The 26,406-nt window shown below is 42.6% G+C and overlaps 2 protein-coding genes across 2 annotated transcripts in view; one reads left to right on the top strand and one right to left on the bottom strand.

Moving 5' to 3' along the window:
- knl1 (kinetochore scaffold 1) overlaps positions 1–16,354 on the bottom strand; it is a 34,888-nt gene extending 18,534 nt beyond the window's left edge. Inside the window, 12 exon segments of the mRNA XM_042338011.1 lie at positions 266–2,003; positions 2,006–5,301; positions 6,467–6,519; positions 7,834–7,871; positions 8,676–8,718; positions 8,943–8,992; positions 9,832–9,899; positions 10,539–10,598; positions 11,974–12,016; positions 13,024–13,076; positions 14,670–14,671; positions 16,302–16,354. Of these exon segments, the coding sequence (XP_042193945.1) occupies positions 266–2,003; positions 2,006–5,301; positions 6,467–6,519; positions 7,834–7,871; positions 8,676–8,718; positions 8,943–8,992; positions 9,832–9,899; positions 10,539–10,598; positions 11,974–12,016; positions 13,024–13,055 (5,421 nt within the window). The 5' untranslated portion in view covers positions 13,056–13,076; positions 14,670–14,671; positions 16,302–16,354.
- A 37-nt stretch (positions 16,355–16,391) lies between these two features.
- LOC103187517 (kinetochore localized astrin (SPAG5) binding protein) lies at positions 16,392–26,201 on the top strand. The gene is made up of 9 exons (XM_007907050.2): positions 16,392–16,410; positions 18,022–18,126; positions 19,113–19,263; positions 21,022–21,069; positions 21,381–21,480; positions 22,567–22,681; positions 24,352–24,413; positions 24,729–24,797; positions 25,705–26,201. The coding sequence occupies exons 2-9, from the start codon at positions 18,042–18,044 to the stop codon at positions 25,852–25,854; spliced, it is 780 nt and encodes a 259-aa protein (XP_007905241.1). The 5' UTR covers positions 16,392–16,410; positions 18,022–18,041; the 3' UTR covers positions 25,855–26,201.
- The last annotated feature ends 205 nt before the right edge of the window (positions 26,202–26,406 follow it).

Here is a 26,406-nt window from a genome sequence, read left to right as displayed (position 1 = left end):
CAACTCAGCTTTCCAGTCACCTCTGAAGCATTTTACGATGTCCTCCCAACACTTTAAAAAAGTAAAATTGTTGTAGCAGCTGGCTAAATGGAAGGAAACTGAACTGATAAGGGGGGGGCTTGAGGCACATTGGGTAGATTTCCACCTTTCTTCTGGATATGTAATGAAAGCCTCAAGCCTAATTGCACATCCCATTACTACATTCTATGCTGTACTTCAGATGGTTCTGGTGCACATTGCATTAAGATATTCCAGTCTCACTTACCTTTTGTGATGATGATTCAGCGCCTTCATGCCCCACACTCTTTCTCATTTTTCTTTCATTACAGGCGTCTTCACTTTCCCCCTCAACCCGTCTTCGCTTTTGGCACAGGCTTTGTTCAACTGTATTAACAACTGCAGTAATTCCAAGACGGTCTTTAACACTAAAAACAATATCATCGTGTTCATTTGCAGTCAAAGTTTCATGCTTGACAGATTGGTTAGAGAACACGGCGGGGTGCACTTCAGCGGCCTTAAAACTTTGAGAGGATTTTATCAGGTCACCATCTGACATGTCACTCTCCATTTGAAGGGGCATTTCCACATCTGGAAGTCCTGGTAGCTCAATGTTAGATGTAAATGCATTCAGCTCTTCTTCAGGTCTTTTTGGACTGCAGAGAGCACTCAAAGGTGAACTTGGAACAGGTTGCTCTGATGATCCCTTTTTTTCACCCTTATGATCAGAAGTTACAGCTCCGTATACGTTTTGTCGACTGTGCAATTTAGCAGGGAAGATCCCTAGAGAAGTAATTTTGGATTTAAAGGTTTCCGGAACAAATGTACTTTGTACTAAGGACGATGATGCATTTGTCTTCCTTGTCTGGCAATCAACAGCATTTTTTTCATTGGCCTGAGACCTTTCTAATGCTGTGGGAGTCTTTTCCATTTCAACATCACAGGTTCCATCAATTGTGTTTAATCTCTGAAGTGTTGATATAAAATGAACAAGACTTGGCTTGCTGCATTCTTCAGAACCCAAACTTCTATTAGATGAACATATAGGCTCAGCTGTTCCACCATCAGCAAAGCATTTGGATTCATTGTTACTGACATTGGACATAACAGACCTATTGGAAACCGCCTCTCCGATCTGATCACATGGAGTCCATTCCTGCTGAATATTCAGATCATTGTTACTGCTCTTCCTCTTTACAATTGGGGCCATAACTTTCTCAACATATTGCACTGGTTGTTTCATTTCTTTCTGATACATGTTCTTACATTCCCCAAATACAAATTGTGAACAAACTTCATGCTTTGTATCAGCTTCAGTAATTGCCTTTTGAGAGATGTCAATTGTCATGCTCTCGGCACAAGGAGTGGAATTATTACATCCATGGACTGGCTGACCGACTGCATTATATAAATGGTTAGTTTTAACAGTAGTGGTTGAACTACAGAAAGGAACCAGGTCACCAGGTTTGCTAGTAAACATCGAGTCTTTGTCTTTTTTCAGCGACAATTTAGACACTTCGGCAACACTATTACAAACAGTGTGTTCAATTTGAATAGGCACAGTATGAATAGTCGTACTTGTGTCATTCTTATCATTGATGACTACAGTGCAGCTTTGAGTCAGATCCATGTTGTCCTGTTCTGAATACATCATAGTTCTATCCATAGGAAATGATAATGCATACGTTCCCATTGATCCAATTGTTACCAGAGATGGATTTTGGTTATTTAGCATGGATGCAACGTTGTTTTGATCAATGGCCGTTATATGGCTTTTGGTAACATCCATATCACCCTGTACTTCTGTAAAGAATATAGTCTTCTCACCAGGACAAGGAGGATGTGGAGATTGAGAACTTCTATGTGTATTTGCCTCATCGGAGCCTGACAGAGACTGATATTTAATGTCAGTGGTGACTGTAGGAGAAACATCCATGCCAGCAGTAGGAATTAAATTCAAAGTGGTCCCAATACTATTTGCTCTTCCAATTGTTGATGTTCTGATCATGTGATGTACATTTGAACTTGTGCTGTAACTCTGACTTTTTCCAAAATCTGTATCATTGTCTGGATTAGTTCGTACTGATAGCCTGTGGAGGTTGGCCCAGATAAATCTGGCCTCGTTGGAGGGGTTACCTTTGTAACCCGACTATCAATAGTAACTGTATGACTTTTGGTCATGTCCATATCATTTGTTTCTTCTGAAAAGACCATTGTTCTGTTCCCAGGGCAAGATCGTAGAATGGACCTTGGACCAGTTGTACCTTGTCTAAGGCTTTTATCATCAATAACAACTGTATGACTCTTAGTCATGTCCATATCATTTGTTTCTTCTGAAAAGACTATTGTTCTGTTCCCAGGGCAAGATCGTAGAATGGACCTTGGACCAGTTGTACCTTGTCTAAGGCTTTTATCATCAATAACAACTGTATGACTCTTGGTCATGTCCATATTATTTGTTTCTTCTGAAAAGATCATTGTTCTGTTCCCAGGGCAAGATTGTAGAATGGACCTTAGACCAGGTGTACCTTTTCTATCATGTCCAAGGCTTTTATCATCAATTACAACTGTATGACTTTTAGTCATGTCCATATCATTTGTTTCTTCTGAAAAGACCATTGTTCTGTTCCCAGGGCAAGATTGTAGAATGGACCTTGGACCAGTTGTACCTTGTCTAAGGCTTTTATCATCAATAACAACTGTATGACTCTTGGTCATGTCCATATCATTTGTTTCTTCTGAAAAGACCATTGTTCTGTTCCCAGGGCAAGGATGCAGAATGGACCATAGACCAGCTGTCCCTTTTCTATCATGTCCAAGGCTTTTATCATCAATTACAACTGTATGACTTTTAGTCATGTCCATATCATTTGTTTCTTCTGAAAAGACCATTGTTCTGTTCCCAGGGCAAGATTGTAGAATGGACCTTGGACCAGTTGTCCCTTTTCTATCATGTCCAAGGCTTTTATCATCAATAACAACTGTATGACTCTTGGTCATGTCCATATCATTTGTTTCTTCTGAAAAGACCATTGTTCTATTCCCAGGGCAAGTTTGTAGAATGGACCTTGGACCAGTTGTACCTTGTCTAAGGTTTTTATCATCAATAACAACTGTATGACTCTTGGTCATGTCCATATTATTTGTTTCTTCTGAAAAGATCATTGATCTGTTCCCAGGGCAAGGTTGCAGAATGGACCTTAGACCAGTTGTCCCTTTTCTATCATGTCCAAGGCTTTTATCATCAATTACAACTGTATGACTTTTAGTCATGTCCATATCATTTGTTTCTTCTGCAAAGACCATTGTTCTGTTCGCAGGGCAAGCTTGTAGAATGGACCTTGGACCGGTTGTCCCATGTCCAAGGCTTTTGTCATCAATAACAACTGTATGACTTTTGGTCATGTCCATATTATTTACTTCTTGTGAAAAGCACACGGTTCTGTCACCAGAGCAGAATTGTCGAATGGACCGTGGACCACTTTGTTCAGATGTCAATACTTTTGAGCCTGTCACTCCATTGGTTATTTGTTCAAAGCTTTTATCATCAATAGCAACTGTAAGGCTTTTGGTCATATCCATATCATTTGCTTCCTCTGAAAAGAGCATAGTTTTATCACTCTGATAATTGTGAAAAGATTGCAGAATTGGCCAAGGACCACTTTGTCCACAAGTCATTACTTTAGAACCTGGCATCCCATTTGTTATTTGTTCAAGAGTTTTACTGGCAATAGCAATTGTATGGCTTTTGGTGATATCCATATCATTTTCTTCTTCTGAAAAGACAATGGTTTTATCACTGTGACAGGATTGCAGAATGGACCACGGTCTAGTTGTTCTTTTAGTTGAACCAAGTACCTCATTTGTTTGTCCAAGGCTCTTCCAATCAATAGCAACCGTATGGCTTTTAGTTATATCCATAGGTTCTTCTGAAAAGATGATTTCTCGATCATTATGAATGGACTCCAGAAAGGACCTAAGACAATTTTGGCCAGATTTCACTACCGTTGAACCTAAAGTGTGATTTGTTACTTGCTCAAAGGTTTTATTTTCAATGGCAACTGTATGGCTTTTGGTCATGTTCATGTCATTTTCTTTTTCTGAAGAGACTATAGTTTTATCACTGGTAAAGAATGACGCATTTGACCAATGACCACTTGGCCTGGAGGTCAATTTTTGTGAACTTGATGCACTATTTGTCAGTTGTCCAATGTGTTTACTGTCAATAGCAGTCATGTGGCTTTTGGTTAAATCCATACAATTTGATTGTTCTGAAAATATCAGTGTATTTGTTATTCGTCCCAGGCTTTTGCCATCAATAACAACTGTATGGCTTTTGGTCATGTCCATATCATTTGCTTCTGAATATACCATGGTCTGATCATGAGGGAATGAAAAAGATGTTGATTTAGGGACTGGGTTGGCAACTAAAGGCGACAAAAATGAACTGCCCAACTGTCCAGCTTTACAACCTGTTACTCCAATGTAGCTTTTCATTTGATCAGTAGCATCACCATCACCTGGGAATTTCCTCAGCTCAGCACTAGTCAAAGATGGCATGTGTCTGTAAATTATTGGAGGCGCTTTAGATGTTAGCTCAGCCTGAGCAGTTACTTGAGCTATACCTTTGGCATTAACAGGTAACGTGTTACTTCTGGTCATGTCCATACATTTCTCTCCAGAAAATACCATAGTTTTATTTGGAAAATTAGTAAGGACATCCCCACCACTATTCAGTCTATTTGCTTTACTATACTCTACTGAATGAGTAGCCATAGCATTTTCCAAGGTGAAATGGTCAACGGCAACTGTATGGCTCCTGGTAAACTCCACATCATCTTGTTCATGTAAAAACATTGGTTTCAGAAAGTGGGTAGAGTTGGTTTGTGCCCCACTGACAATGTGACTGGTTCTCTCCAGGCTTTCACCCATTCCACAAACTGATGAAACACCAATTCCCTTTAGGTTAGATGCCTGCTGCTCAAAGATGGAGGACATTGTCACTGCCTTTTCATCTGGTTTGCTATTCTTTATGCTGTCCAAGAACGACTTAAAATCAACTTTCTTTTGAGTTTCAGGAATAACTTTTAGTTCAAAGCCCTGATCTCTGCACTGCTTCCTTTCTTCGTGTGAAATGGGAGTACATGTTCCTTCTGCAGAATTCAATCCAGCCAAGAAAGAATGAAAATCAATTTTCCTCTGAAGCACAGATGTAACTTTTGATTTGGAACATCCAACTATATCAAGATCGTCTTTTCGGATTCCGAGACTAGAAATGAGGACTTGACTTTCTTGTTCACGTAACTGTTTGAATGTAGAGGACACAAATACCATTAAACAAGAAACAAAGTGGAGAATTTGTTTTAGAATCTTTTCACAACTCAAAACAAATTCAGTTATTTCTATAAGATTTATAGTAACAATTGGTCCTCGAATTGTTGGAATGATTGGCAAATCTCCACATTTCATCACTCCATGGTAAGAGTGTTGGAAGTATTCATGAGAGTCTTAAACAAGATGTGACTCAACAAAAAGATAATGAGCAACACACATTAAAAGATTTGCTTCACTTAAAACAAGCCTTAAAATGTTGGGATGATACAGATTCTGTAGAATCACCTTTAGCTTTACCCCATTGCCTAACCATCCGATGATTATGAAGAACATCTCAAAACAATTTTTTTCAACCTAGATTTTGAGACATAAGCATTTCCATGGTACACACATTATTGTGGAGCTAAAAATCCTTTGGTCCTTCATTGTAAACAAAATGTTTCATTCTGGCCATGTAATACGCTCAAAATCCTATGGCACTATTTGAAAAGAGGGAGTTTCTCCCAGTGTCCTGGACAACAATCCCCTAAACAAAACTGATCATTCACTCTATGGCTGATTGTGGGACATTGTTGTGCGCAACTAGCTGCTGCGTTTGGCCCACAAAATACAGTTAATGCACTTTGCAAAATATCTTGAAGTACTCTGAGACATCTCAATAACATGCTATATCAAATGCATGGATTATTATTATGATGACTACAAATTCTACTCTAAATATCTCCAGTAGATACACAGGATGAAATTATTAACTCAAATAATCTTTAATAAGTTATTAAAAAAAACCATCTTTTGCTGAGAGCTCGCTAGTTAAACTACTGAATAGGTTTTCACTTAAATTGTAATTTAAAAGGAATTTTTTTTTAACTTGATACTTCGTTATCAGTTTAAATACTAAATAAGTTGTAGGATAAAAATTGGATTCAGTCATTAATATGAAGGTGAGAGTTCATGGGTAGGTTGAGAGGGGTATATAAAAAAAACTTCCATGCTGAGTGCTCAAGTGGGTCAGTATCCTTATAAAACACCCATGAATAAATTTTTTTTTTTTTTTTTTTTAAAACTTTCACAGGAAGAAGCAGTCACACAACAACTATATTAGATTGTCTTGTAGCAAAGTTTAACAATTTCTTACCTCAGATTCCTGGTCAATGGTTTGGATAGGCGCATGAAGCAATGCATCCATACCTTTGGGTAGAAAGAATATGCCTTCATACATGCCTTAATTATATCCAGGCTCGACTATGTTTGTCAACCTTCCCAACTCTTCCCTCCACAAGCTGAAGATCATCCAGAATTCTGCAGCTCGTGTCTTCTCCCGCACCAGGCTCAGTGACGCCATCATACCCACTCTTGCGGCTCCACTGGCTTCCCATTCCTCAGAGGATCAAGTTCAAAATTCTCATCCTCATCTTCAAGGCCATCCACGGCCTTACTCCCTCCTACCTGCTAACCCCTTATCAACTTGTCCGCTTCCTCCATTCAGCAGGCTCCGGCCTGTTCCATATACCCCACCCGGCCCTCCGCACCACTGGCGATCAGGCCTTCAGCTTCTCTGTCCCCACCCCCTGGAACTCCATCCTACATTCCCTTTACCTCGTTCCCTCCCTTGCCTCCTTCAAAGCATGCCTCAAGACCGTTCCCTTCAACAGTGCCTTCGGCCACCTCCTTTTCTCTCCGCTCTCAACACTCCTTGATCCCAACCCCCCACCCCACCACCCTTGGGTTCTAATCCCTGACAGTTCAGTGCCTTGGCAAATTCTCCCGACATGAAAGGCGCTTTAGAAATGTAATATTGTATATGGCCATTATTCATTTGAACCTTCCCTGTCCTACCATGCAATCCTTCAGAAACTATCCAAAAGTGTACAGAACTAATCCATTGAATCCACATTCCCCAACATGTCAAAGTTTGAACAACTATGCAAAGAACACAAGATACAAACTCATCTCAAAGTTTGCTAACAGATTAACTTGACAGTTTTCCAAGGGATCACGGAAAGATGTAGAGAGCAGTGATGGACGCAATAAAACAGATGAAAGAACAGCATCAGCCATCCACTACATTGATGTTAGGAGGACCTAAATCTTCTGAGATGGTGAACAAAATTATGTTCAACCTTCTGTGGATCTCAAAGTGTAAGGAGAGGAATGCAAAGTGAAAAATGTTTAATTGGCACATTGGTTTTACTTGAAATGTTTTTGATGGACTAAGAAATTACTCAGGGAGAAAGATACTTCACAGGTTATAAAAGTGCATAACCTTTCATCTCATGACCTCTTTGAGCAATGCTCAGAGATAGATCCCAATTAAAGTTCAGGTTTTGAAACATGCTATTTTCCCATAAGTTAACTCGCAAGCAGGTCTTATATGGTCCTCACTTGCTAACCACATACACAGACCTTTGTCAAGCTCATTGCAAACAATCAGGAGTGGGAACAAGCAAATGTTTCATTACAACATACACAGGAATCACTCAAAGTAAATTTCCTTACACTCACCAGGAATGCTACTGTCTGTATTTAGTGGCATCTCATTTCTGTAGGAGAAAGAAAATAAATTTTCAATCACATGTGAATCAATTAGCATCTCATTGGACTACATGGAGATGTTGATCAACAGTCATCTCAAGAGTTTCATGTGGAGTCCTGTAGCTCAGTGATTAGAGCACTCGCTTTGCAAGTGAGAGACCGGAGTTCAATTCCAGGCAGGGCGAAACCTTGGGCAAGTTTCCTTACTCCACACACCTAATAATAATCCTTCCAAAAAAAATAAAATAATAAACTGGTCATTTTCAATCTACGACTGTTTGTAGGATATTGCTGTGCGCAATTGGCTGCCGCGTTCGCCCACAAATATACAGTCAATTCACTTTACAGTGTGTTCTGTGAAGCGCTTTGGGACATCTTCCTGACGTGAAAAGCGCTATATCAAATGCAAGGATTATTATTATTATTATTCATGGAAAGCAGATAGGATCTTCTCGATAGAAGATTTTCAGGAAAATCAGAGCAGGGAAACATTCCTAGTCGCCAGTAAACCTAAAAATCCTGCCTTGGTTCCAAATCAAGAATCTCAAACTGATCGATTATCAACATTGCAGTTGCTCAATACAGCACTCTGATGATCTTAATACCTTAAAGCAATAGCTGTATAAGGAAAAGTAAAGGAAATTGAAAAAGTAAAGGGAATTCTGAGAATATTTTCTGGGCAGAACAGACTTCGAAAGGGATTACTTTGTACTGGTATTTTTTCCCAATGCTTTCCAACTGAATGGATGAACTGTCACAATGAAGCAACTCTTAAAATTGCCTAATCTACATGGATTAAAATAATAATTTACCTTATTAACAAATCCTGCAATTGTTCTGTTGGTACATCTCCTCCTAAAAATAAAAAATTACATCAAGACTGTATAATACAGATGAGAAGGTCAAAGTTCTGTTCAAATCTTCATACAGAGAACACTATATTCAGGTTTAGGAGGCAATTTCTCAACGAGCTTCCTTTTCAAAGAATTAGTCCACATACAACAAGTCAACATAGGCTAATTGGGACATTTTTTTCAATTTGCACATGGCAACCAATATAAATTTGATTTTATAGTTACCATGTTGAAGATCTTGCATTTTGATAAGCATTTTTTCAGTCACAAACTCCCTGGAAAGAAAAATTATGAAAAAGTAAAAACATAACATGATAGAGATTTGCAATCAGTTATGAATACAGCAGAACACTTCTTATTTGCATGTGTATTTATTTGAATATAGAAATGAATATGGGGCTGCAAAAAAAAATTCCAGTTGTGTGCATATCACAAGATTACTAGGGATGCAAATAAATCTCAAATGAAGAGAGTACACAACTCAAGGAGGCAGCAATAGAGAGTCTCGGGATGGGATGATGGGGAAAGAGGTGGGGGCAAGAGAAGTGAGAGAAAGGAGGAATGAGCAAGTTCCGGTGGGCCTGAAGCATTTAGCTGCACAAGTACAAGTACATTAAACAGTGCATGCACGGAATTTTTTATATAAAACCAGTAGCGCGACTCCACTAAATAAGTGGAAATGCGGATATGCAGGTCCTATGTTTTGTGGAATGTCATTATAAGTACAGCAATCATCATCTCCAACAACGTTATATCCTGGACCAGGTCTGGCTGATCCCAAAAAATAACAGGATGGTATTGTATATTGCAGATAGCTCGATAGGTGGGGGAAGGAAAGATGTCGGAAGAAAAGCTTATTTTATACAGGAATAATAATCCTTCTGGACATATGATAGAAAAACAACAAAATTACATTTATAACACCTTATGTCATTTACATCTCAAAGGACTTCACTGTGAAGTGCAGTGGTAGTGTATTTGTAGATGAATGCTGCAGCCAATTTGCACGTAGCATTGTTCCCAAAACAGCATTGAAGTCGTTTTATCTGGAGTCTCAGAACTACTGAGCTCCAGTAGGTGGTGCACACAAGGCATATCAGTTTCCATCACTTACTTGACTTCTTCGGTGTTTGCAAAGCTGACTCTCCGTAAACTCTTGCGAGGTTTCACTGGTAGTTCAATCTCAAAGAGGAACAAAAGGAAAAGTAAGCACATTACAGATCATGCGATTAATTTTGTTTTATACACCCATTGAAAATCGACTAAATTGGAGACAATGGGAAAGGTAAGAATGAAACCAAGCAAGGACAGAACCATGGATCTGAGGAGAGGCAGCAGAGAATAGAGTGGTCGAAGTGTCAAAGGCAGTGCAGAGATCTATAGAGAGCCCTGACCACAAATGGGCAGAATGACCTACCTCTGTACTATGCACAGCACCAAAATCAGATTGGAGAGGTATATATACAAGGAGTCACAGGAAAGGAAAGAGTGAAGCTGGGAAGCAACGACTCATTCTAAGACATTAGAAAGAAAATCTCAGCTTGATAAGCAGAAGGAAACTTAGCAGTTGGTTCATTTGCAAAACAACATCAATATACACTTTGTGATCCCCAATGTCATGCACTGTCAATCTGCAACTTTATTCACATACTTAATTAAGGCTGTGTATATACAGCTCATTCTGTCCAACTCTCTCCTACCCAAAAAGAGATTGTTCATCAACAAATGTGCTCCAGACATGTTTCAGCTTTTTCCTTTTGGGAAGATAGCTGTAATTTCTTTAACTAAAATATTGCACATATGAAAAACAAATTGCATTACCCGTTGAGTGATATCTGTTTCGTTCAAAGTTCTCAGGGGGCTTCTGTATGCTTTCAAAATCTTTTAAAAAAAAGAATGATTTTCAACAGTTCATAGATTATAAGCACAAATCAAGTAAGAAGTTTTCCAGATGTCACTCTGGCTAGCTGGTTAACTCTCAGAGATCGTCTCCATGCCCTGGCATCTCCCTACCTCTCTGATCTGCTCATTTCCCACTCCTCTACTCACCGCCTTCACTGAGCTGGTACTAGTCTGCTTCATATCCCCTCCGCTCCACAAATGGCAGCCGTGCTTTCAGCCACTATACCCCAAATATTAGAAACTCTTTTCCTCAATCTCTCTGCCTTGCCCCCTCTCTGTCCATCTTCAAACCACATCTGAAGACTTTCCTCTTCCACCATGCTTTCAGTCACCTCCCCCACCCACCTTTCATTTTACAGCTCACCTCTGCTTGTTAAGCGCTCCATGACGATACCTGGGTGAAGAGCACTATATAAATGCAAGTTGTTGTTCTCCAGGTGCCTTGGCTACAACAACTTCAATTTATATAGTATCCTTTGGGCAGGGGTAATATACCGGAGCACTTAACAATGATTAAGTCTGACGCCGAGCTAGGAGGAGGGGGGGATATGACCATAGGCAGTCGAAAAGGATGGTCTTCAGGCATGCTCCGAAAGGCCTGGAAAGTGATTGGGGTTTGTGCAGGTGAGTATATGGGCAGCAGAGTTTCAAATTAATTAAATTTGGTAGATAGTAGAGCTGGAGAGGCCAACAAGAGAATTGGAATAATCGAGGCGGGAGGTGACGAAACTGTGGATGAAGGTTTCAGGGGCATGAGATACAGTCAAAGGCTGGCAATGTGATCTAGCAGAAGTAGATTCGGGCGTCATCTGCTCGACCTTTTGTCTGCAGATGACATCGACGAGAGGTAGCCTTTAAATAGGGAAAAGGGGGCCAAGGATGGAGCCTTGGGGTACGCTGCAGGTTCATCAGCAATTGGTTAAGTAGGACTCTTGCTGCTGATTAAAGAATGGGTCACTTGACATGATAAGGCGCTATATCAAATATAGGAATTATTACAGTGTGATAAATGTGTTTTATTCACTTATAATCAGCAATTATAATCATTTCATTTCAAATTGCTGCTGGAAATCAATATTCAGGTTTCATTGATTTTTAATCTCAGCTGGAGCAATTGAAATTTTTCGTACTTTCTCGTTTTCTAGAATAGTTCTCTAAAAGTAGCTTTACAATTTTTACTTTATATCAATATATTTATAAACTTTATAAAAAGATTGCACGTTTTTGAAAAAAGTAGTACAGCCAGGTTTTTTTTCCCAGTGTACTCCCCACTATTCTGTCTGTAAGTCTGGTGGCAAGTGGCTGGTTAGCCTGTGTAAGAAAAAGGAAAGAATTTAAAAAGAATAAGACTTACACCCGACTGTCTTCTCTTGCATTTTTCTTCATTGATATCAGCACTGAAAAGAACAGAAAAAAAATGGTTTAGTCTGGGTTCCAATGAAGTCTGCTCACCATACTTAGTTAAAATAGTTGTATCAATCAATTAATATCCACGTTTGGGATGTCAAATGAGGATGGGTTTAGCGTCAGCTGTGGTTGAATAATTGCCAATACGCACAGTAAAGGCTCAATATTCATACATAAAGTGTCATTCAAATGAGGGCATCTCCCCCTCTCCCCACCGCTTTCACAAAACCGTGAAAAAAGTTATACCCCTTCAAGACAGAAACAATCGTTTCCCTTTTTTTCTGTCAAGAGAGGAAACGGAGAGAAAATTGGCAGTAAACATATTTAACCACATTTGTGTAGTCTGTGTAATAATACTGAATATCATAAGTTAATGCGTCAAAATGCATATAGTTTTGCCAATAGTGCATCATAACCAACATGCTTAATGCAGAGTGAAAACGAAAGATGGACTCAGACACAACAATCTCCAGTTGGTGGCACTCTCACCTCTGAGACAGAAGGTTGTGGGTTCCAGGCCCACATCAGGACTAGGAACTCATACAGTCTAAGGTGACCCTCCAACACAGTGGTGGGCATGTGCTGCATTGCTGGACATATACTTCAAATGAGAGGTTAGACTAAGGCCTATCTGCTTGTTCAGGTGGACGTTAAAGATCCCCTAGCATTATTCAACAAGAAAAGGGCGTTTCTCCAGTTAACCTGGCTAACAATTCTTAAAATAAGAAAATTAGACGCTCGCTCCACGGCTGTGCGCACATTGGCAACTGCGTCCACCTACAAAACAGTCACCGCACTTTACAGAATATCCTGTGGGCCGTTCTCCCACAGGATATGAGCAGGGACCTCGGAGTTTGAGCTCATGAATCATGTCAGCCTGGCTGTTGGTAACACTCTTTCCTTTGAGCGAATAGATGAGGGTTGAAGCCTACATCGGGCCTTTGAGTTTACACAGATGCTTATTGATAATCCTTGTATTTTGTCAAAAGGTACTTACTTTTCATCTGAAGTTACAGTGTTTTCATTCATGGTTCCACCACAACAAAAAAACTGCAAAGAAACAAAAATAAGGTACATTAGGGGACAAAAACATGGTTTATCTAAAGCTTGCCACCAGAACCTCAGGTAAGTTTCTGCAGGATGTTGGAGATATTCTTGATGACCAACATAATCCCAGGTAAACACTCACGTTTAGAGCATATACAACCACAGAAACCAAAAAGGTCCATCCCTCTGGACTACACAGAAATATATGTACTTGATTCCATCTATATATAGTTCTGCATGGATATTTACACTTCACAGTAAAGTAAGTCAAGTGCTCTGAGATGTCCTCCTAATGTGAAAGGCGGTATACCAAGTACAACAGACATTATTAATTCCCAAACTATAGAATATTCATACATCTCCATCATGCAAATCTAAACTTTCTTCCTCAGGCCAAGCGCATCTATAACACAATCTCTTCAAACATTCTAAAAATAATAATCCTTGCATTTGGTATAGTGCCTTATCACGTCATTGAGACGTCTCAAAGTGCTTTACAGAAATATACTGTGAAATAAATTGAGTATATTTTAATCTTTGCATTACCTCCATTTCCATAGCGTTTCACCCAAAAAAAAGTCAATTCACTTTGCAGTAAATTCTGTGAAGCGCTTTGAAACGTCTCAAAAACGTGATAAGTTGCTATATCAAATGCAAGATACAACAGCAAATTGCATTTATATAGTGCTCTTTAAGCCAGATGGCATCTTGGAGCGCAAGACTTCCTATTTCTACATCAAAATGCACATCATTAAAATTTCTGTCTTTCACATGAAACTTTAAACTGAGGTCTCATGTGCTTAGTTGGGAGTTAAAGATTCTACAACAACAACAAATGACATTTGTATAACGCCTTTCACATCAGGAGGGCATCCCAAGGCCCTGGACAGTCAGGGATCCGCACCACTACAACACTATAACAGTAGTCCTTGCACTTAAAGCATGTTACCACATAATTGAAGTCTCAGAGCACTGCCCAGGATTTACTGTTAAATAACAACTGTATTTCGTAGACAAACGTAGTAGACAATTTGCACACAGGAACATCCACAAACAGCCATGACATGAATGACTATAAGGATCTAGATTGTTGGCCAGGACACCAAGAGAAACTCCCTCCCATTTTTAATAATTTATTAACAAAAGCAAGAACAACAACTTGCATTTATTTATATAGTCCCTTCACATAGGATAGCACTTGGTGGGCATAACAGCAATGGAGCCTGACGCAACATCTCCTGCAGTGTTCCTCAGGGCTCGGTCCTTGGTCCTCCCCTCTTCAATATCTACATGCTGCCTTTGAGGACATCATCCCTAGACAGGTGTGGCCTCCTCCTTGTCCCCGGAGACTCCACCCTCGTCGGCCATGCCTTCAGCCACTATGCCTCGAGGCTCTGGAAATCTCTTCACCTCACCCCCTATCTTCCTATTTTCAGGTCTCCGCTTTCTTTCTTTTTGACCGCGCCTTTGCTCACCTTCCTCCCCCGGGCTCGGCCCCGGGATCCGTTACTGTGAAGCGTTCTGAGACACCATCCGGCGTGGAGGGAGTTATATAAATGCAAGTTGTTGCTGTTGACATGGGGCCAACTCAACAACAACTTACATTTATATAGCGCCCTTCATGCTAGGTAGCGTCCCGGAGTGCATAAACCCCTACACGTATGCGAATGACACCACTTTGTCTGCCTCCACCCTCGTTCCAGGACCACTGCTGTCTGGGCAGTGTCTGTCAGAAGCAAGCCCTGGATGAGAGCTAACACTCTCCAGTTGAATGTCAACAAGAACCTCCTGTTCGTCTCCCGTCAGCATCTCCACACCTTGGGTGCTGACAGCCTCTCATCCATGGATACTCTCTACACCTCATTGAGCCAGCACAGAACCTTGGGTTTGTTTGACCCTCTACTGACCTTTAAACCCAACATCCATTTCATGACCCAGTCTGCCTTCCCCCATCTCCGCAACAGCCTCTCCCCTTGGGGCCGGCAAAACCCTTATCCATACATTCATTACATCCAGGCTCGCCTACGCTAACTGCCTTCTTGTCAGTCCTTTTAATTGTTCTCTCCACAAGCTGCAGATCATTCAGAACTCTGCAGCTTGTGTCCTCTCCCAACAAGCTCAGTGAACCTATCACACCCATCATCACTCAGCTCCATTGGCTCCCCATATTCCCCCCCTACCCGTCTGTAACCTGTCAACTCCACACAGACCTGTACAACCCTCCATGTCCCTGGTCCGCCACTCCATCGGCAGTCAGGCCTTCTGCCTCTCTGACCCCACCCTTTGGAACTCCATCCCACAGTCACTTCGCCTTCCTCCGTCCCCTTGCCTCCTTCAAGACCCTCCTCTTCGGCCGTGCCTTCGGTCACCCTTCCCTACCCTGCCTGCACTCCACCCGCCCCCCCACCTCCTGACCCCAAACCCCGGGTCCAAGCCCTGACTGCACAGCAACTTGCGACATCCTCCCGACGCGAAGGGCGTTATACAAATGTAATTTATTGGCCGTCGACCTCCCGATCATCCCTCGCAACCTCCGCCCCACCATCGGAGGTCGCGCTTTCAGCCGTTGCACCCCCAAAAATTTGGAACTCTCTCCCTCGATCCCTCCGCCTTGTCCCCCGCCCCCCCACACCCCTCTTTCAAGTCCCGTCTGAAACTTTCCTCTTGGACCGTGGTGACCCCCACCTCCCACACCCCACACGGCCAGGACTCAGGCTCCGCCATTGTTAAGCGCTCTGAGGCGCTACCCTGCGTGGAGGGCGCTGTCTACGTGCAAGTTGTTGTTGACGTCGTTCATGTCCTTGCTGCTCGCAGGGCCACTGGCAGCTGCCTTCGGCTGCACAGTCACTACACCAGACACGTCACTTCACGTCAAAACGTTTTTTAAAAGACAAGTCCACGTAAAAACGAGACGGCGTCGCGGCCAACGGTTTGTTTGTTTTTTAAAAAAATTGTCAGCGAGTACCGAAATGAGCAGAAAAAGCTTAACGCCACAGGAGTCCAGAGGAAGAGAGTGGGGGGGGGGCGAAGGGCGGGAGAGAGTGGGGGGCGAAGGGCGGGAGAGAGTGGGGGGCGAAGGGCGGGAGAGAGTGAGGGGGCGAAGGGCGGGAGGGAGAGAGAGAGAGGGGGGGGGGGCAGACATTTGCAAGAGAGATACAGACAGCGAGAGGTCTGGGGAAAGCAAGGGAGCGGGAAAGGAGGGGGGGGGGAAGAGAACAGGGCTGTTACCTCAGGCTCTCCTCACACCCCTCTCCGCCGCTGTTCTCCCCTCTCCTCCCCTCTCCTCACAGTGTCGCCGCTGTTCTCCCCTCTCCCTCTCCTCCTCAGTGTCGCCGCTGTATGTGTTTGTATGTCTGTTTGTCAGTCTCCTCTCGGCTCTCCGCGCGCCGCCGCCGCCGATTCAAACACCAACCGTCACTCTGACGCCGGCCGACCGCGCACGCGCACTGGCAAACCGCCGCCCTCCTCACTCCCTCCTCTCACTCCTCCGCATTTGCGGCTTAAAAAAAATTAAAAACAGCGATTATAATGTCGGGCCGACGAACGGGGGTCTTCGAAGTCCCCAGGCGGAGAAACGAGAATTACCGGGGGGGGGGGGGGGGAAAGGAAAAAAAAAAGCGAGGAGAAAGAAACGGTTGTGAAAGCGGCCTCTCGCGCGCGGGGTTGTTTGGCCGTCCAGTGATGTCACGCGCGGGCGGGCGCGCGGGAGCCGCCAGATTCAAACTGCGCGGAGCCGCCATTACAGGGCAACCCGTCGGCCGCACAGTCAAACTGCCCCCGAGCCCCCGCAACTGACCTTATCTTCTCTCTCTCTCTCTCTATATATATATATATATCTCTCGAAAATCAGGTAAGGCACAGACCTGCGATTGTTGTGTTCATAAACGCCGTGAGTTCCTTTCCACCCACAGCCATCGATCGCCTCGTTGATTCCTTGCATTCGATTATCGGTGCTTTCTCATCATCATCACCATCACCACCGCCGCCGCCATCATCATCATCACAATAATCTTTGCATTTGATGTAGCGCCTCGTCGCGTCTTCGAGACGTCTCAAAGCGCTTCACAGAATGCACTGTCAATTCACTGTGAAGTGAATCGACTGTAATATTTTGTGGGCGAAGCAGCAGCGGCCGCCGCCGCCGCTGTCCCGCAAACGGTCACAGTCCTGGGATTGAGTGACCCAACGTGTTATCGTGTTGAAGGAATTAATTTTGTCTCAGACCCGCTTCACGGACTTTTTCTGTAAACCGCAGTAAACTGTATTTCCGGGCCGTGTTTTTAATAGGGTAGGTAATTGCCGTGATTCTCGGGTGCTTTTTTTATGGCTCTTTATGGGGTTGCATGTTGTCTTGGGTCAATGCACATTGCGTGACACCGGCTACGTATTATATACACTGTAATGCTGTACAGTATTTAGTTGGTGTTGAGATTGCAGTGCTCCAGATTACTCTTCCGGTGTCTCCTGGAGTGGGGATGGGTTGAATTCCGCTCTGACACTGTTCCTCCCACCTCCACGGTCAAGTAGTAACTGACATTCAAAGCATAATGGGTACGAGTACAGCACTTGCATTTCAAACCAATTTATCCTATTGAAATGCATCTTTAAATCGTGTACAATAATTACTGTCAAGTGCAATTGTATGGAAATGTGGCAACCATTTTGTGGAAGCAAGCAAGCTTCCACAAACATTAGGTGAATGGCCAGGACACTGGGATAACAAACTTTCAAGGTATCACCGGATCGTTAGTGAGCACCTGAAGTCTTTAACAGACATATGAGAGGTCAGTTTAATCAAAAGACTACACCTGGGGGTTGAACACAAAGTGAGGTTAAGGTGAAGGCCAGCCTGCTAAAGCACAACAGCTGAGGTTGAAAGAAGTAATGTTGTATGAGTGTATATCAGTTGACATGCCCCCTCATATTTCACCATGTTGTATTTGTATAGCGCTGTATCTGGCTGGAGAGATGCAGAAATCCAGATTACCCACAAAACAACCGAGGGACGCGAGTGCTGCTGTACCGCCCCAGGAGGCCAAGATACCTAGACAAGGTAAACTCACATGCAAGTAGGAATTCAAAGTGTGAGGTACCGATATAATAGAAACTTGGAGGGGTTGTTCAGAATTCTGGATAATTTAAACTAGGAGAATTATAATTATAAGCAGTTTCTAACATTTCTATAATTTGATAATTTAGGATTTGGAGGAGGCCTTTGGGGCTGTTCCACTGTTTTATTAGATTCTGGCAGATCTATTGATCCTATTTCTCTGCCTTTCACCGTATCTTTCACACACTTTATTCCCCAGTATTTATCTGTTGCTATCCGCAATCAATTATGCATTTACAGCCTTCTGGAGCAGTTCCTTCCACAATCTCATTGCCACTGTGTGAAGAAATATTTTCTCTTCAAACTAGTTAAATGCTGATTATAAATCTACGTCCCCTTCTTTTGACACTTTGGAGTAAAGAATTGCTGCTTATCTAGCTAAGCTCCCTTAAACATTTCAATTCAGATCATTCCTTAACCTCTTTGGGGAAGTAACCAAATATATACTCTAATATAAAGTTTTCATAACCTCTCATTAGCTAAACTTCTTCATCCAAGACATTAACCTAATTCATACTAGGTTGCCTTTGGTTTACTTCCTAATGTTTGTGAGATTTGGGGACGGGTGGGGCCTTCAGCCTCTCTGCCTCCACTTTTTGGAACTCCATCCCGCAGTCCCTTCGCCTCATTTCCTGCCTTGCTTCCTTCAAGGTCTGTCTTAAGACCCTCCTCTGCAACCGTCACCCTCCTACCCTGCCTTCTACCCCTCCTGATCCCAACCCCAGCTCTATCCAAATCCCTAACTGTCCAGCACCTTGGGATGTTGTCCCGATGTGAAAGGTGCTATACAAATGTAATTTGTTCTGTCTTTTTTCCTGCCTATATCTGACTTGCAAGCAGAGCTTTTTTTTGTCAGAATTCTAACACATAATATTTTCTTAAATTCCTAATTAACAAATCTATTGTTGGTAATATCTCCTTTTCAACAGAAAGCCGGACCCTGGGATCTTTGACAAACAAAAATCATCCTGCGAACCCAGTAGTGCCCGAATTCAATAAGGATTTGCCACAGACATTTAATTTTTCACAGAAGCCTTTTGAAGCATCTTCAACGCAACAGAGCCTTGTTCAAAATAAAAGGTGACATCTACACTAATCATACCTCAATATTCAGATTGTCCATCTGATTAATACAAACCAGTGAATGGAGAGGGGGTGGGGGAATTAATGCTGCTGTTCCACTCTTAAGCTTCCCTGTACCCCTGGTTCACTTTCTCTTCCTAGCGATGATGCTTTTTTTCTGTACACCCAGATACTTTTCTCTTTCTCCCCCAACGATTACAAGAAGTCAGTATAGTGGCGATCTATTAGTGATGCTGAGTATTGAGCAATGATGTTTGTTTGTCTGTTTATAACTGACTCAGCTCCATGTGCACCTGAATTCTCTTACCTCTTTAAACCTCTGATATCAGCTGTGCTTTCTATGTCCACTTCACATTAATAATAATAATAATCCTTGCATTTGATATAGCGCTTTTCACGTCGGGAGGACGTCCCAAAGCGCTTCACAGAACACACTGTAAAGTGAATTGACTGTATATTTGTGGGCGAACGCGGCAGCCAATTGCGCACAGCAATGTCCCACAAACAGTCGTAGATTGAAAATGACCAATTTATTATTGTTTTGGTTTTTGGAGGGATTATTATTAGGCGTGTGGAGTAAGGAAACTTGCCCAAGGTTTCGCCCTCTGCCTGGAATTGAACTCAGGTCTCTCACTTGCAAGGCGAGTGCTCTAACTACTGAGCTACAGGACTCCATTGTTGTTAGCCTCCAAGAGATTTATGCTCGTTTATCTGTGTCCACTCCATCAGATCTATTTTTTAAACAACTTTTTTCAGTATTTTCCCGCGGCTGCTGTGCTGACAACCAATTCTCAAATTTATACATGTGACATTTTCTGGTTACTCAATAATAATCCTTGCATTTTGATGTAGCGCCTATCACGTCTTCGGAACATTTCAAAGCGCTTCATAGAATATAAAAAAGGAAAGGGAATTGACTATATCTTTTGGGCTAAACCCGGCTGCCAATTGTGCACAGCAGTGTCCCACGGTCTTGGATTGAGTAACCAATTTTATTTTTCGGAAGGGATTATTACCCCCGGATAGCTATCCGCCAATCGACTAACAACCGGGTTCCTACTTACTGCTAGGGAAATAGGCGTGTGGAGTAAGGAAACTTGCCCAGTGTTTCGCCCCACCCGGGAATCGAACCCGGATACTCTTGCTTACCAGTCTTGAGTTGATATTTCTAATCACAAAAGGTTTTTCTTTTCCTCTCATAGAATTATACAGCACAGAAGGAGGCCATTCGACCCATCGTGTCTGTACCAGCTCTTTGAAAAGAGCTATCCAATTCAGTCCCACTCCCCCGCTCTCTCCCCACAGCCCTGCAAACTTGCCCTCTCCAAATAATGATCTACTTCTCTCTTAAAAGTTGTTATAAAATCGGCTTCCACCACCCTTTCTGGCAATGCAGTCCAGATCCGAACAACTCGTTGTGAAAAATTATTTCCTCACCTCCCCTCTGTTTTTTTTTAACAACTATTTTAAAGCTGTGTCCTCAGGTCACCGACCCACCCGCCAGTGGAAATCATTTTCCCTCCATGTTGAATCGTGTTAGGGAACAGTTTCAGATGTTGACCGTTGTCCCAATAACTCAGCTATTTTGTTTCAGACAAAGTGCTGAGTATTGGCTGTTTGATCGTGTAGCTGAACCCCTCTTTATACATGGACCTGTATCTTCCAGCAATGGGCATGGGGAGGCAGATGATGGTGAAATATATTTTGCAAATAGATTAATATTTCAAATATGTCAATAACTGTCTCCTTTTTTAGGTTGAAAATGTATGCTGGTTCCAGGATGACCCGTGCTAATATGGAACAGTAAGTCTTCAGCTATTGATGTGCAGTTTACACGAATCACTGACATGACTGCAAATTTTTATTGCATGCATGGGTGTGATGTTACCAGATGCATGATTTATCCAAGAGCACGACTGCAAAATTGCAAGGTGGGAGAGATCTCATCCAGGTTGGTGAGACAATCAAAGTCAGAAGAATGCGCGGTTATCCACAATAGCTTTGGGTTGTTCCTAGTTAATGTGGATATCAGGCTTTCTACTGTATTAAATAAATCTGATAGTTGCCTTTTTCCTGCAGTAAGTACAAAGATTGAAATCTGTTGTTTTCTGTAGTTACAGGGCACTGAAAGTAGCTGAAGCAGAGCTGAGAGATCAGGTGCAGCTCCTAGAAGTGGCCCAGCATCAACTGCAGCAGAGTTTGATGGAAAAAGAAGTGAGCTTTATTCTAAGTTGGGTAAACCGAGGTTCTGTCTGTTCAAGTGAATGTTATGACACTTGGAAAAGAAAAGGTGTCAAGTTGAACAATTCCCCAGCTAAAATTGGTCATTCATTTCATGGCTGTTTGTGGGACATCACTGCAACAAATTGACTGTTCCTCCCTACTTCACCTTTATGTATTCAACTCCTTTGCCCACTCCTTGGCTCAGTTGGCATAAGCTTATGTATAATGTATTTTGCATGCTTGTAATGAAAAAAAACTCGTCCAAGTTGACCGCAAGTCAAAGTAAAGATTATTTGTACCAATATATTAAACAAAAGGATTATTTGCACATCGATGCATCTTGCACTGCTTTACAACTTGGCAGTGCTTTAAAATGGCACAGTTGAACTCTGAGTGGGGGGAGATGGCCAAAGAGGTAGATTTTATGACAAAGAGAGAGAGTGAGAATGAGGAGGTTCAAGTTGCCCACAAAATACATTCAATCTGTTTTACAATATATTCTGTGAAACTCCTTGAGACGTTTTAACATTGTGATAAGGCACTATATCAAATGCAAGGATTATTATTGTAGAATTGAAAAGCTTGACCACTGATGTTTGTGAGGTTAAGGTTAAGATGGGGGATGGTGCAGCGCACCCTCGTTAACCAAGCAGATGGGGGCAACAATGGAACGTGGTAGGAGATAGGGAGGTGCTGGAGTGTGATGGGGAAGTACGTGGATTACTGACGAGTGTAATGACTTTAGCTTTTTTATGCATAGCATGGACCAACAAACAGCCTGAGTGATTGGCCAATACATCTGGAGGACCTTTGCCTTGGAGAAACTCCCTTCTCTTCCTGAATTGTCTTATGGGATCTATAACATCCACCAGAACAGGCAGATGGGCCTCACTTTAATGTCTCATCCAAAATATTAGATCTATTAATTATTACGTGCAATTGCATTCTGCAAACTATGTGCCTAAAGTGAGTCATCATAGAATCATCGAAATTTTTGTAGTGGATTTTCCTAGAATCAGAGAATGTCAATGCCTAACATACATTGATCTATTTGTGAACCCTCCTTGTCATTCACAGGATGAGAGAGAGAAGCTTCTGAGTAAGGCTGAGGATCTGGAGTGTCAGAAGGAAGTTCTGAGCAAGAAGCTGCAGTTCTGCATGGTTGTACTGGAGAGCAACCTGATTGATCCTAGTAAGTAATTTGAAATATCCTCTTGACATGAAAGGTGCTTTATAAATGTAATCACTTTGTTGCCTGTTAAAGTGAAGAAATCTGCCAATGACTTGGGGGGGGGGGGGGGCTGCGGGAAGTGTCACTTTTTTAAAAAAAGCAATCCGACTCCAAACAATCCGACTCCAAAGGCTGCAGTTGTGGAGATTTGTTCAGTTTTGGGCAGCACGCTATTGGTTAGTTGTCAAAGCCATACAGATTCACTAAGATGATACAAGGGATGTGGGGGGGTCAATTGCAAAGAGAGACTGGAGGAATTGAGCTGTTTTTCCCAGAATAGAGGTTGAGAGGAGACCTGATAACGGTTATAAAATGATGAGGGGCAGTTTAACACGTGGGTGAAAATGCCCCATTCACAGTCGTGGTCGGTGTGCAGGGGCTCTGCACAGATTGGGGGGGTGCCACGGTGGTGCAGCACGCCCAAACTGCCTCACAATTGTTCTTGGTGCCCAAGATTCAACAAATTACATCTGTACAGCACCTTTATTGTCAGGAGGACGTCCCAAGGCGCTGGACAGTCAGGGACCCGCAACCAAGCTGGTGGTTGGGATCAGGAGTGGGGGAGGTTAGGGTAGCAGGGTGACTGAAGCCATGGTCGAAGAGGAGGATCTTAGAGGGGGACTGGGATGGAGTTCCAGAGGGTGGGGGCAGAGAGGCTGAAGGCCTGCCCACCAATGGTGGGGCAGGCAAGGTGGTGGGGGTGAAGCAAGCCGGAGCCCACTGAGTGGAGGGAGTGGGCAGGTTGGTAGGGGGTTAGGAGGTCACAGATGTAGGCAAGAGCAAGGCAGTGGAGGGCTTTGAAGGTGAGGACCAGGATCCTGAACTGTATCCTCAGAATGATGGGGAGCCAGTGGAGCCGGGTGAGGATGGGTGTGATAGGGGCGCAGAGCCTGGTGCCGGAAAGGAAAAGTTCTGGATGATCTGCAGCCTGTGGAGGTAGGCATTGCGGAGGCCGACAAGTAGAGAGTTTGCGTAGAATAGGATTGATAGGATGGGACTGACAGGAAACGAAAGGATTTCCATCACCTGTATACTTAACAACAACAACAAGATTCCATTTATTGAGCGCATTTCATGTCGGGAGTATGTCCCAAGGCGCTGTACAGTTGGGTCAGGACCCGAGCAAGGGGGAAATGGTCAGTGTGAGGGGAGGGAAGGGAGGGAGCGAGGAGGGGGTAGAGAGTCGAGAGGGGAGCTGAAGGCACGGTCAAAGAGAAAGGTCTTGAGACTGGCCTTGAAGGAGGAAAGGAAGGAAGCGGCGAAGGCACTGGGGGATAGAGTTCCAGAGCCTCGGGGCTGAGAGGCTGAAGGCCCGACCACCGATGGTAGGGCGGTTGGGGCGGGGGATGTGGAGCAGACCGGAGCCAGAGGAACGGAGGGTACGGGCAGGTAAGTAGGGGGATAGTAGGTCGGAGAGGTAGGAGGGAGCAAGGCCATGAATGGCCTTGTAGGTGAGGCTACAAGGTGAGGCTCCACCTCAGATGTGCTCTGTTTTTCACTGTTTTGAAAAGACTTGAGCTTTGGTGCCCAAGACAACCTCATTGTGTAATTGACTGCATCTGGTTTTGAAATGTCACAAAAGTGCAAATGCTGAACATTCCTGCTTACTTGTATGTTTTGTTTTCTTTTAGTTTCAGCCAATAAAGTCGTTGAGAATTTAGAGCAGAAGGATAAATGTCGAAGAGAGACCATGGTAAGACGATGCTTTCTTTCTGTGTGACAAACTCCAGTTCAGGATGCCAGGGATGAGGATTTTTAGTTATGAAGAGTGACCTGAAGTTTCACTTTTTTTTCACTGGAACTGAAAAGGTGGGGGGAACAGGAAAGTAAGATTAGATGAGGTGGTTTATTGTGGAGAAGTCTGCAGATTGATGGTATGAAATGGTTTTCTCTGTGCTATGACATTCTGTTCTGTGAGGTATGGACTTGGAAACCAGTTCAGGAAAGCTTCACAGGAAATACACCAATACCTGTTTCTACCCTCCACCTTGATCTGTATCTGCTTCAGGTGCATGTGGAAAATCTCCAAGAGGAACTGAAAATGTTGAAAATGGCTGAGAAGAGGGAGAAGTTGCAGGTAGGAGAGTTTGTATTAAAGTACTTTAAAGATCCCATTGCAAAGCCTTTTCCAGTTATCTGATCTTTCATATTTGTTTAATGAATATAGGTATAAACTGAGCATCATTTAAACACAACTTATCTGTACGCTAATTACATTACATAAACCCATGTATCCTTGCATTATATAAGCTTTGTTTGCCTGTACACTAATAACACTACATGATACATACACTTCATTCTATGAACCATTACAGTAACCAGGGTGCATTGTATAACCTCTACTTATAACACTGTTTTATAAACCCCACTCACATGAACACTAATAATACTGCATTCAAACCACACATACCTTTACACTAAGCATTGCATCATATTAGAGAAACCTATAAGATCATCAAAGGGCATGATAGTGGGAGATTGTTTCCCCTGGTTGGAGAAACTAAAACCAGGGGTCACAACCTTAAATCAGAGGTCAGCCCTTTCGCACTAAGTTGAGGAAGAACTTCTTCACTCCAAGGGTGGTGAATGTATGGAACTCACTACCCCCAAAGGACTGTTGACCCTCAGTCCTTGAACATATTTAAGGCTGAGATAGATAGATTTCTTATTGCAAAAGGGATTAAGGGATATGGGGATAAAGCAGGGTTAGGTTATTAGCTGGAGTTAGATTAGAAGATCAGCCATGATTGAATGGTGGGGTAGGCTCGAAGGGCCTATTCCTGCTCCTACATGTTATGTAAACCCCACTTAAAATACACTACAAAATAAACAGTCACTATACTGTAAAACCACTGAAGCACTTTTGATGCCCTCCTGACCTGCTGTACAAAACACAAGGATTGTTTTTATTGGACAACAGTATTTCACCTCAGGGCTGAGTCACTGCTGCAAATGCTGAATCTTTTTTTACTTTGTATAAATAGGAGCTGAGGAGGATGTGGCAAACGGTGAAAGAAGAGAGTGAGGAAATGATGCAAGACAGTGACTTATTCCAGAAAGAGCTGGATGAATGGAGGCAGCTGGTGGAAGAATCTAAGCAACTCGTGGAGGTGGAGCAGTCTGAACTAAACTAAATGCTTTAAACTGTATATAAGGTGTAAATACGTGGACCGGACATGGGAGAAATAACCTTCTTACTCTTCATGGTGAGAAAAATTGTGTACTTCGATTCTGATTATCTTCACCAAGAAGAAATAAAATGGGCTATTCACTGTAATATTGCACCATGATTGAATAATAATGTTTGTAACTCCTATCTTTAATTCAAATCTCTTAATTAGCTCTTTCTCCCACCATTTTGTTTTATTCACGTTGTATTTGGAAAATAAATGGCAATACCAACCTGGTGCTTCAGAGCCTTCTGTAACTATTGTAGATGCAGGTTATAATAATAATTCTTACATTTGATATAGCACCTTATGTCATTGAGACATCTCAAAGCACTTAACAGAATATACTGTAAAGTGTAGTGACTGTTTTGTGGGCTAAATGCAGCAGCCAATTGCACACAGCGACATCGTGGATTGAGTAACCACATTTTTTTTAATAACAATCTATACATCTGACATCGCCTTTCACGTCAGGAGGTCATCTCAAAGCGCTTCACAGGACACTAAAGTGTAGTG

The sequence above is a fragment of the Callorhinchus milii genome, unplaced genomic scaffold (assembly GCF_018977255.1).
Source record: "Callorhinchus milii isolate IMCB2004 unplaced genomic scaffold, IMCB_Cmil_1.0 Scaffold9, whole genome shotgun sequence".
Taxonomy (NCBI): Eukaryota; Metazoa; Chordata; class Chondrichthyes; order Chimaeriformes; family Callorhinchidae; genus Callorhinchus; species Callorhinchus milii.
This window is presented reverse-complemented; position numbering and strand designations above follow the sequence as displayed.

What these genes read in the sequence shown, in the direction of transcription:
- LOC103187517 (XM_007907050.2), top strand. Translation starts at nt 18,042, where the DNA reads ATGCAGAAATCCAGATTACCCACAAAACAACCGAGGGACGCGAGTGCT. An exon ending in AGCCTTGTTCAAAATAAAAG is followed by an intron (nt 19,264 to 21,021) that starts GTGACATCTACA and finishes CTCCTTTTTTAG; the next exon opens with GTTGAAAATGTATGCTGGTT. An exon ending in AGAGTTTGATGGAAAAAGAA is followed by an intron (nt 21,481 to 22,566) that starts GTGAGCTTTATT and finishes TGTCATTCACAG; the next exon opens with GATGAGAGAGAGAAGCTTCT.